The 12015-nt window shown below is 39.3% G+C and overlaps 1 protein-coding gene across 8 annotated transcripts in view; it reads left to right on the top strand.

The window, feature by feature from the left end:
* The window catches only part of LRRC7 (leucine rich repeat containing 7), a 561937-nt gene that overhangs the window by 548796 nt on the left and 1126 nt on the right, over positions 1-12015 (top strand). For 7 of the 8 annotated variants that reach the window (XM_074265661.1, XM_074265657.1, XM_074265658.1 and 4 more), the window contains one exon: positions 7872-12015. This exon is cut by the window's right edge and continues 1126 nt beyond it. In XM_074265661.1, coding sequence (XP_074121762.1) covers positions 7872-7979 — 108 coding nt within the window. In that variant the 3' untranslated portion in view covers positions 7980-12015. The remainder of the gene's footprint in view (positions 1-7871) is intronic. The other variant, XM_074265662.1, reaches the window with a different exon arrangement.

Below are 12015 nucleotides of genomic sequence, written 5' to 3'. Positions count from 1 at the left end.
TTTTGAAACAAACAAACAAAAAAAAAACAACTGATTTTTGTTGCCAAGTGTAGGAGTCTCCATTTGTCTCTCTGGGATTTCATCTTATTAGATTCTTTTCAATATTTTATGATATTATCAGTAAATATCAATAATGAAGTGGAGTAAAGTACAAGAAGACTGGAAAATTAGGAAAGGCTTCAAAAAGCCAAACAGGGGGTTCTTCTACATTGGATCTTGGGGGTGATAGTGACTAAATGTTAGTGAGTAGGGGACTGCCGTGATTGGACCTGCTCTTCCCTTTGGCAGCTGAGGGAATGATAAACTGTAGCTGGGAGAAACATGCAGTAGTCCAAGCATGAAGTGATAAAAGACTTTGATCCAATCAAATAATTGAACTCCATTAAACATTTTCTATGAGCCTGGCACTGAACTCAGTGCTGAGGATAAAAAGTAATTCAGTTCTGACCCTCAAGAAGCTCACAATCTAATGGGAGAGACGACGTGCAAACGACCTATATAAAAGGATAAAATAGCAAAAAATTAACTGAGGAAAGGCTTCCTATAAAAGGGTTTCATTCCACTTTGTTTCCCAACTTTTTGCCATATGCAGATTTGATGATTCTTTGATGTCTTTCACGTCATTTGATTTGATGTCATTGATGTCTTTGTCCAAATCTTTACTAAAATGTTGGACTACATCAGACCGGGCACAAATGCCCGAGACAATCCCAGAGAAATCTCTTGCCAAGTTGACATTGCGCCATTACGGACTATTCTTTGAGTACGGCTATTTAAGCAGTTCAAAATCCATTTTAACTAGTCCACAGTGATTCATACAAGAATAATATAAAAATTGTTAGCAAATGTTTTGCTAAAATTTAGCTAAATTCTATCTACAATCTTTACGGATGTGTCAGATGAGGAGTTCTGAGAGAACAGAAAATTCGATCCATTTGCCTTGATTTGTTCTTGATAAAATCCTGATGGCTCTTCATAATCAACACTTAATATTCCAGATGTTCATGAACCTTACTTTTAACAATCTGTTCTAGGATGTTCCCAGAATTCAAAGTTAAATTCTTTAGCTTATGAATTGCAAAATCTGTTCCCTTCCCAGTCTCATCTCCGTTTCCCACAATCTCTATTACAATGACTCATCACTTCCATCTGCAGTTTTTGCAGTACCCAGAGATGTAATTATTAGCTATGAATTATGGGAGTCAGAGGATCAAGGTTCAAATTCTGCCTTCGATGCTGACTGCTTGGGTGACTTTATTCGCTCAACTTCCCGTGTCTCACTTTCCTCCTCTGTAAAATGAAGGGTTTGTCTTAGACAACATCTTGTCTTTTCCAGGTTTAGCTCTATGATTTGATCTTCTGTTGTCATCTGTAAAGTGAGGAGCTTGAATTTTACTGTTGTCATTATTCTGTCACTTTTCATTTGTGTCTGACTCTTCTTCATCCCATGGGGCGGTTTTTATTTCTTGGCAAGATACTGGGGTGGTTGCCATTTCCTACTCCAATTCATTTTATAGATAAGGAAACTGAGGCAAACCGAGTGAAATGGTTAGTCTAGAAGGTGGAACTAAATGGTTGCAAATGTCCCTTACCATCTGAGTCTGTAATTCTGTGACTGTAGAGAAAAAAAGGGAGAAAAATAATCATCAAACTAGGATTCAGGAGATTATCTACATTTAGAAGTCAGAAAAAAGAAACATAAGGAGTAATCAGAGAGGTAAGAAATACCCTGAAAGTTTTGTCACGAGAACCAGTGTAGAAAATAATGTTAAGAAGCAGGAAGGAGGAGGCAGCTAGGTGGTGCAATGGATAGAGCACCAGCCCTGAATTCAGTTCAAATCTGGTCTCAGACACTTAACACTTCCTAGCTATGTGACCCTGGGCAAGTCACTTAACCCCAGCCTCAGGGGAAAAAAAAAAGAAGAAGAAGCAGGGAGGGGAAAAGACAATAGCATCAATTTTTTATTTGCACTGAAATCAAAAAGGATGAGGAATAAGGCCATTGGCTTTAGCAAGAAGCAAGTCTATGGGGAATTTTGAAGGAACACTTTCACCAGAGCCATGAAGATGGGAGACACCTTCCAAGTGGTTAAACAGCAAGTGCAGGACCAGGAAGTGGAAGCTTCCCACAGAGTCATGGAAGAAGCAGTCAGGGAGTGAGTGGAAGGGTTTTATAGAATAGAACATTGTGTTCTTCAAGGTGGTTATTATTGTTGGTGGTCCTTAGTTCTCAAAGGGGACCATGACGTCAGGGAGGTGACACCATGATGTGCAAATGAATTGGATTGAAGTGAAGAAGGGCTGTGCAAGGTCACCTGCCTCACTTTCTCCTCCAGAGCCATCTGGGTCCAATGGTCAGGCATAGATCAGGATGACTAGAGATGGCCCTGGATGCAATGGGAGACCTGGGTGTTTTTAAGCTAAGGTCTTCAGCATTGACTGAGGCTGTACCCAGTCATTGATTAAGGTAGGGTAGCAATTGGGTTAAAGAATCTCCTCTTTCCCCTAGTCCAAAAAAATTTAAATGAATGAATGAATGAATCTGAGAGGATCCTGAGGGTTTCTAACCAAGGCAAAAATGCGTGTTATTTACATTCAATCTGAGTCAATTGAGACCCAAATAATGATCAAATGGGGCTTGAGGGAAGGAACCCATGTGGGCTGAGAGATGATGAAAAGAATTGAAAAAGGACCAGATGATGGAGGAAGGAGAGAGGTCCAGGTTACAGGTAGAGAAGCTGGGCAGGGCCAGACTGGATCAAAACTGTGGCCAGATCATCTCTGTAAGTTCATTGTCAGAAAGCACATAAACCTTGACTGCAGAATAGCAAGAAATTTATAGATATTGATAATAAGGAGTTAGTTGTTTTACACACACACACACACACACACTCTATCATTGTTATCTAGCATAGCAGAGAACATTAACAATTCGATCAAATTGTCCAACCATTGTAACTGTAAAATTACCAGTTGGGATGTGAATAGGGTCTAGGGAGAAATGAATAATAATCATTGAATTTCTGTCACCCTTTAAGGCATATCAAGCATTTTGTAATATCACCTCAACTTTGGAGTACAAAAGTTGGAAGCTTTTAAAAAGGCCTAAAGAAACAAGAAAAGGCTAAACACTAAAGTTACCCTAGTCAGTGATTTTCTCCACCTTCTCAAATGTGTGGAAATGAAATTTGGAACAAAATTTAAACTCTGTGATTAAATATCTTTTAAATAAATTGTCAGCCTAAAACTGCCTTCTTGTTTTCTAAGTTTAGTTTGAGTTTCTGCAAGAATCTCCCACATGTGTAACAATTTTAAGAACAAACAGACATCCCAAGCCTTCAAAAATGTTTTAACTATCCAGGCCCCAGGGCAAAGGCAATTAGAGATCTTTTGTATAACTGGTTGAGGTACAATCCAATACTTTTTTTTCATTTTTCTAGTTAGAAAGTAAGAGAATTATAAGCTCATAAAGGAATTCAGGGACATAATTAAGAGGTGAGGGGGAAGCATTTATGTATCACCTACTATATACCAAGTAATGTGTTAAATATTTTATAAGTATTATCTCATTTGATCTCTGGGAGGTGGGTATTACCATCTTCCCTGATTTACAGTTGAGAAGACTGAAGCAAAGGGAAATGACTTACCCAGGAACACATAGCTAGTAGATGTCTGAAGCCAGATTTGAACTTGAGTTTTCCGAGACCAGGCCCACTAAGTCACCTAGCTGTCCCACCCACCACAAAGCTACACAGGTGACAAAAGGAATTCAATATTTTTGCTGCAAAGAATGCTGGTTCCTATCACATCACTTTTCTGCTTTGGGAGAGAAATCAAACCCAGATTCATAAACTAAAAACACCCAAAATAAGCCAGAAGTGGGAGCTATAATAAGAATGAAAAACCTCAGCATTTTTGCTGATTCTACTTTAAGAATAAATATTCTTTTCCATTGGTATTTTTGGAATGACCCAAATTGAACTTGCTGGCAACTTGCATATGAATCATAGCCTTGAGAGCTCCCGGGTCTGTAGAGACTACTGCAGAGGACAAAGTTTTGGAGTTTATCATGGGAAAAAATGAGCTCTTTGCTACTCTCAAGGAAACAAAATGCAGCATGTCATGATAGCCACAGATTTACCCATACAAGAGTGGAGAGCTTCATCCAGAAAAGCAACAAAAGATTAGACTTTAGGGATGGAAATCAGATCAGTTCAATAAAAGGGTCACCATCACTATAGAAACAGGAATTTACTGGTCCTTCCTAGTGAGAGTCCAAAAGAGCCATAGCAAAATTCAGGGCTTCTCCCTTCTAGGCTGGGTGAATGCAGACCCAGGGACTTGTGCTGCAGGATGGGAGATTCTCCTGGCCATCTTCTGCTGTGTGCTGTGGAGAAATGACTCATGAACAAGTAATAGTCACAGAATAAGACATTTCCAACCATGGGCAAAGATCTTTGAAAAAAGAAAAGCAATTCTATCACCATAGCTCTTTGCTGCTTACCAGGGATCTCAACCACTCTGTTGTGGACAAATGGAGGATTAGGGGTCCTCTGCATCCTCCCATTCCCAAGGTATTTTGAACCTGATGGGCTCTGTGCTTCCTGTACCTCTTACTTAAGGTATTCAAGATGAAACTTTTCAGAGTAGCTTTCAATTTTTTATCCTTCTCCAGCAAATTATACTCTCTATTGTCTCTGCTCTCTCATTAATCTTCTATTTTCCCTAGTCTATCATCCTACTGTCTATAAAGTGCCCATGGCTTCATCATCCTCAAAAAACTCACTTGATCCATCCTTCTCCACTAGCTATTGTCCCATCTTCCTTTTTGTGGTTAAACGTCTTGAGAAGGCCATCTACATTAGGTATCTCCACTTACTCTCCTCTTACTTGATTCTGTAATTCTCTCTGGCTTCCCAGACTATCACTCAACTAGAACTGCTGTCCCCAAAGTTCTCCTAATGACCTTGTAACTGCCAGATCTAATGGCTTCATCCTCAGTCTCCCTGCCTTCTTTGACACTGTTAATTACTTTCTTCTTGATATTTTCCTCTCTCTAGGTTTTCAACACACCTCCCTTGTCTCAATATCCTCTTCTACATCTGGACATTCCTCCTCAATTTCTTTTGCTGGATCTTCCTAAAAGTCACAGTGGATATGATTCAAGACCCTGTCCTGGGTGCTCTTCTCTCTCTCTCAATACCATCACTAAATCATGATTTTCCCACAGATTCAATTGCCATCGTTATGTTGATGATTTACAAACCTATTGCTCCAGTCTTAACTTCTCTTTTGACCTCTGTCTCATATCAGCAATTCTCTAATGGGATTCTCAAACTGGATGTGTTGATGACATTATCTTCCTCAAAAACTCTCCCCTCTTTCTCACTTTACTATTACTGTCAAGGGTCCACCTTACCCAAGCTCTCAGTCGGGCCATCACCCTTGACTCCTTCCTCTCTCTCTTTCTCATTCTCTGTCTCCCTTCCCTCTTTTCTTTTTCTTTCTTTATCTTCTCTCCCCTCCCCTCTCCTCTTCTCTCTCCCTGTCTCTGCATCTCTTTCTCTCTGCTTATCTCTCTCTGGCTCTGTCTGTCTCTGTCTCTGTGTTTTTGTCTTTCTGTCTCCGCTTTCTTCTCTTTCTGCCTCCCTCTCTCCCTGTCCCCCCATATCCAATCAATTGCCAAGTACTCTTGATTCTACTTTTGCAATGTCTCTCATATACTCCTTCTGCACTGTCACTACCCTGTTCCAGGCCCTCATCACCTCTTGCCTATATCATTCATTGCATTACCTGATGTGCAGTCTTAAGTCTTTTCTCCACTCCAGGCTGTCTTCATCTCAACTCTGTTGAGTTGAGAATCTCTTAAGAGTAGGGACTAGAATTTTTTTTTGCTTTTCTTTGTATCCTTAGTGTTTAGCATTGTGCCTAGCACTTAGCAGACACTTAACAATTATTTGTTGATTGACAGAAATGGAATATTGACTATAGGACTTATTGATATCACTATTAGACCACAAATTCCATGAAGGCAGTAATGAAGTTTATTTAAATTTTATTCACCATAGAGAAGGGACTTATAAAAATACTTTTAAAATTGAATTGTATCTCATCAATGTCACTAGTAATAAATGAAATTTATTGAAACCCATATGAAAATGTGACCCTAACCTAGGGAAGTTATTCACCAAATTTGACATTCAGAAGATCAAATTAATTCAATTTAGTTTCTGTAAAGCAAATAGACAGGCATCTCCTGTCCAGATAATAGAATCAAGACAATGTTTTCTCAAAATTGTGACTAAAAAGTGGTTTGTATTAGCTTTGCATTTTACGGATGTATATGGCAGGGTAAGAGTTAAAGGAGAGGTCTTGGTAATTTATCTGGCCATATTTGAGCAAACTCCAATATCCAAGTCAGGTCACAGAAAACCAGTTTCCTCAACTGTCCAAACCACATCTCGATCTAACCTGAAAGAAAAATGAATGAGCCCATTTGTCTGCTTAATACAACTTAGGGCAAGAATTTGAGCACAGAAGCCCAGTGGCCAGAGACTGTTGTTATTTGCTTGCTCAGCTATGATTATGTCAATTTTGCATGTTTCTCACATTAAATAAAGGTCCTCAAGGAAAGCACACTTGACAGTGATTTTCATTCTAAACCATTATTTCCTTGTTTCTAAATTTTCTTCTGTGTTTGCACCTCAATATTAGCTTATGGGTTGAGAGGTTTGATGTTCCCGAGTAATGCCCCTATCCATGCTCTTGTTCATTATATTTTAATTAACCAGATATATGAACCTTATAAGGTTTTAAGCATTATCCAGCACTACCAATGATCAGTTATTGTTTTGTCCTAAGAACACCCAAAGCAGTCTAATGTGAAAAGTGTACTTATGAGAAAGATTAATCATATTGTAATGAATCACAAAAGAAGGTTTTCTCTATAGCTTTCTCGATACAAGCCCAACCCAGTCAACCAAAAAATGAGAAATACAAGCAATTACCTTGTTCTTTAAGGTTGTGCAAGGCCAAACATAGAGTGATTAACTTCTTTAATCAAAATAAACATCTGTTTAAGCAAAATTGACCAAGGCTATGTCTACAAATGCAGCAAAAAGTTTGACTTTCAGACTGAGTTTTCTTGCCCATGGTTAAATAATATTGTTTGTTTGCTTGTAATTTTCATGTTAGTGAAATTCTGTATGACCAATACTTGTGGATCTACTCATGACTGAAATTAAAAAAAATTATCCTATCTGAAATATAGGAATCGGTCCTGTTCCTTCACACCATGACCTGAAGTAATCAAAATGATGCTTAATGTCATGGGGATACAGGCCAGTAGCCACAACTCCCAGCAAACATAGGTGACCCAAGTCATTGCCTATAAATCCACAAGTCAAAATTTGAACTCTGTTCTTCTCTGACTTGGGTAGAAAGTACAGTGTCTTTGATTAATATAGGCAGCCTCTCTACATGTGCCTTGATGAAAGATTTGATCACGTGAAACATCATGTCTCATCAGTACAAGCCCAAGTGGGCAATGCTCTCAGCACCCCAGGTCATCATCTCTTGTCTAAATCCTCCGTGTGAATGTGAACACTGCAGCTGCATTACTGATTTTTAAAATTTGGTGTATTGTAAAGAAGACATTAATGGTCCTAAACCTCCTTCCATGAAAAAAAGATTATCTGTATATCTTCATGTTTGAGTTAATATCTCAGGATAGGTTTAAGAAAGATGCCTTTTCTATGATAAAAAAAAATTGTATTGATTTCTACTCAATTTTTGTTGTTTTTGGAAATGAGAGAGAGAGCACCAATTTGCTATTTGGGGCTGACTGTGCTGTTTCATTTGTGTGTTTACAGGCAAATGGACACAGTTTCGTACATATGGAACATGAGAAAGCGGTCTTACTCCTGAAGAGTTTCCAGAACACAGTAGACCTAGTTATTCAGCGTGAGCTTACTGTCTAAATATTTTTTATAAATAGTGAAGATTCGTCTAATCAGACCTAATGTTCAAAGATAAATTTATACATAGGAAAACATTTTTGCCAATTGCTGGACCAATGGCAAACATTAGTGCCAAATGTATAATACTGTATGTCAGTACTGAGCCTCCTTAAAAATGTTCATTCTATAAATATGACGTTCACGTGGTGATGTATTAGTTCTCATTGTCAGCCTCTGGCTGGGCATTGGTGCGGGGGTTTTGTTTTGTTTCTTTTCATTTTGTTTTGTTTTTTATCAGATTAGTTTCTTCTCAAAGTGGATTTCCTATAATTTCAGAGCACGGAAGCACACACAAGCTCTTTAAGAATTCCGCTCTCCATCAGAAACACTGCCTCAAAATTGTATATGCCTTTCTATAGAAAATACAGAGATAAAGAATTGTAATTCCCATAAAATATTTCTAGCACAAGTTATATGTTGGCATATATTCAAAAAGAATATAGATAAAATGATATTTTCATAAACTAAACACCTCGGATTGAGAAAGAAAATATATCTTAAAATAAGACTTTACTATGTTGAATCTTTTTCAATAAAATACATGATAATGCCTTATGAAAGTAACTGTACATATGGTATACAGTGTTTATATTTGGTTCCATATTCATTGCTAAATTCTCACCATACAGAGTGAAATGTTTCATAAATTAGCCTTTTTTTCTCTGGGACCTGAATATAAAGAGTCAATATAAAATTAATTAAACTTGCTCAATGCCTTCCACCGAAAGTTGGGAAATGGACAAAAGGCCATTGGCGGGAACCATGATTCTCCACAAATATAAGCAGTGAGTGATGGGTGGCAGGAAAGTTGCTTTGTTTTCTCCGAGTTTCTCTAATTATACGCAGTCGCCCCTGTGATTCTTTTTGCTGTTGGTGTGGAATTTCCTCGCGGGTCGCATCAGCGGATTTGCTGCTTTTCAGTCATTTCAATGAGCTTTGGGGATCGATAAGCTTCACCTTTGAGAAGGACTGTTTAGCGGAGAGCCATTGGTGGGAGCTATATTTGAACTCTAACATTGAATATAAACTTCAAATGTGTTATCCCAGAGCTGTGGTCTGCTGTAAGATTCATCTCAGAGCTTGCTTTTTGACCAGGGCTAGAGACTATCCCAAATTCATCTCAACCGCTCCTGGTCCAAGTGTTTAAAGCTTTTTAATTTTTTTTCCTCCAGAAATAATGGTACGGAACTCTGGCGTTCCTTTACCACTGGATTGGCAGGCCGATGGGGAGTTCGGGGATCTTCAAATTCTCGACATTTTGTAGTACGAGCGATGGAAAAACTTTCCATTTTCTAATCCTATTTAATATTTCTTTGTGTTTTTACTCATCCACTTCTTTAAGATGCCCCGTTGGAAATCCCAGGACAAGCCTGCAGAGCTTGCACTATTCATGTTCCTTCTCGTGTCAGCATGGCTCTTTAGGAGCAAACCGAGATCCCCGTTGATTTTCCAAGCTGCTGTTTCATGCAGTGTGTGCATTGCATACTGTGTCACCACAGCTCTGAGGACGCTATTTGTAAATGAACTGTTTTCCTACGTCCAATGAGAATATGTATTTTTGTAGGGTCTATTAAAATAAGTTACTCTCCCAAGAGCTGACATGGTGTTTCTTGGCAAGAGAAGCTGTCACCCGGTCTAACTGTGAGGAGCCAGTGGTTAAACAGGGCTGCAGTGATAAATAGGCGTTCCCTTTTGGGCGGATGCCCCGTCCGCTGTTACTCAGCGTCACTGGGATGTGACACACAGTTTATAGGGGTAGTGAGGACCGCAAAACTAAAACGGGGGCCAATTGGAGTTTCACACGAGGAGATGATTTTCTGCATCACAATCAAGAGGCAGTTTGTGATGTGATATCCTTCCTCCATTTTCTTTGCTACAACTCACACCCCTACATCCAGAGCCAAATAAAATAAGTGTCACGATTTCATGGATATACTTTCATGTGATTGGTGATCCTTATTGATCACATTGAATCCTTTCTACCAAAAGAAAAAAAAATCTCATAAATTCGGCTTCAATGGTAGGCAAACTGAGGCTGAGAGAGAATGGTAGCATGGAAGGAAGGGTCAGAAAGGAACCTTATGGCCTTCTGGACCTTCTTATAAATATCACTGGGAGATACCCCCCCATCCCAGGCCTGCAAGAGGGATTTTTTGAAAACCATAACTCTGAGGGCCCCAAAGGGCTCCATCCTCGCCAGCACTGTGTCATTCCTGTCAACACCTCTACTGTTGCTAGTATACCAACATTCAAGCCTTTGGCCAGTGCCTTGAGTTAATCTGCTGGGTCTGAGGTAGGAAGAAGAAAAATGGAAGCCGCGATCCAATGGAAATTGGTTTACCAAACTCTCATGCACTCCCTTAACCAGCTTCTTAATGAATCTTGTGTGTTGGAAAAGGCAGCCAAGGAAAAGGAAGGACTGGCAAGGGGATGCAGTTGGATTTGATGAAGGCAACCCATGAGTTTAGAAGAATTAGATTGACTGCGTAGGTCAATGGGCTGGTGCGTCCATTTTTCAATGAGCACCTGATTGCACTACCTATAAACAGCCAGGAGAGTAAGCTCTGGAATATTCCAAGATCCAAAAATATTATAATCCAGGCGGGCCTAGTACAAAGCAGGCCATGGGAATACTGAAGAAGCAAGTCAATTCTACCTCTTTAGAGTTGGTCTTAATTAAGAATCCGGGTCTCTGAGGGGGCTCTGAGAGTATCTGGGGCAGACAGATTCTGCATTTTCAAAAGGAATAGAGTGAGGATGTGGGAAGGATAAGGAGGGAGAACAGAAATCCTGGTATCTGGGGGGGGGGCGCATTATAAGCCAAATAAGTTTTTGAAATTAGGTACAAGGCTTATAAAACATTTTAATTCTTTTTTTTTTAATCATAATACAATCCCTTTTTTGCATGCTAATCACCTCATACTTTGACACTGTAGTCACCTGAACCATGATAACTTTGAGACATATAGATAATATGAGACATATAGATACACATCTACATATATAAATGTATGTATACATGTACATATATACAAACACACACATATGTATATATACATATATCCATACATCTACACGTGAGAGAGTTGATCATAAATTATTTGCTCCATTGAGCATTGCTCTCCTATGTATTTCACCATGATTTTTGAAAATGTTCAATTTATTATCACTCTGAAACTTCACAGCAGAAGATCTGATTAAAGACCCACATCTTCTTCATTACTTAGAATTTTCACGATAATGAGCTCAGTGAAGGTAGTGATCTCTAGCACCAGTATCACCTCAGAGGCAGACAGACTGAACAGAACAGGAGACAGCCATTCATCACCTCCACCACAGCCCCAAATAATAGACAATAGGGGGAAAAAAAAGTCTTACGAGGAACAGAGAATAACTTCCCACTCCCAGCACTTGGGGATGTGACTTTTTAATGTACTGATCATGTAATGATTGGGTCTATAAGATGTAGACTTATAGACAGGACTCCTCTCCATGAGTTCAAATCCAGACTCGGGCACTTCCTAGCTCTGTGACCCCCGGCAAGTCACTTCCCCCTGTTTGCCTCAGTTTCCTCATCTGTAAAATGAGCTGGAGAAGGAAATGACCAACCCCTCTAATATCTTTGCCAAGAAAATCCCAAATGGGGTCATAAAGAGTCAGGACTGAAAAACAATTGAACCACAATGGTCCCCTGCACTTTTTTCTTGATCCCTTTTTAGATGGTCTGATACTTAGAGTGAGGACCGTTTTCTCAATTCCCTCCAGTGCTCTCAGTACACCGTGGGAATTTAGTCAACAAGCACTTTTTAGGTATTTCTCTGGGCCAGATACTTTTCTAAGCTCTGGGTCCTTCCCTTATGGAACTCATGTTCTAATGGGAATGACAATGGGAAACAACTGTGTCTATACAAAATAGAGATAGAGGAGCTGGAAAGAATTCTGGGGGGAAACCATCGGCGCCCAGTGAGAAAGATCAGGAATGATGTATTGCAGAAGA

This window comes from Sminthopsis crassicaudata, chromosome 4 (genome assembly GCF_048593235.1).
Source record: "Sminthopsis crassicaudata isolate SCR6 chromosome 4, ASM4859323v1, whole genome shotgun sequence".
Taxonomy (NCBI): Eukaryota; Metazoa; Chordata; class Mammalia; order Dasyuromorphia; family Dasyuridae; genus Sminthopsis; species Sminthopsis crassicaudata.
This window is presented reverse-complemented; position numbering and strand designations above follow the sequence as displayed.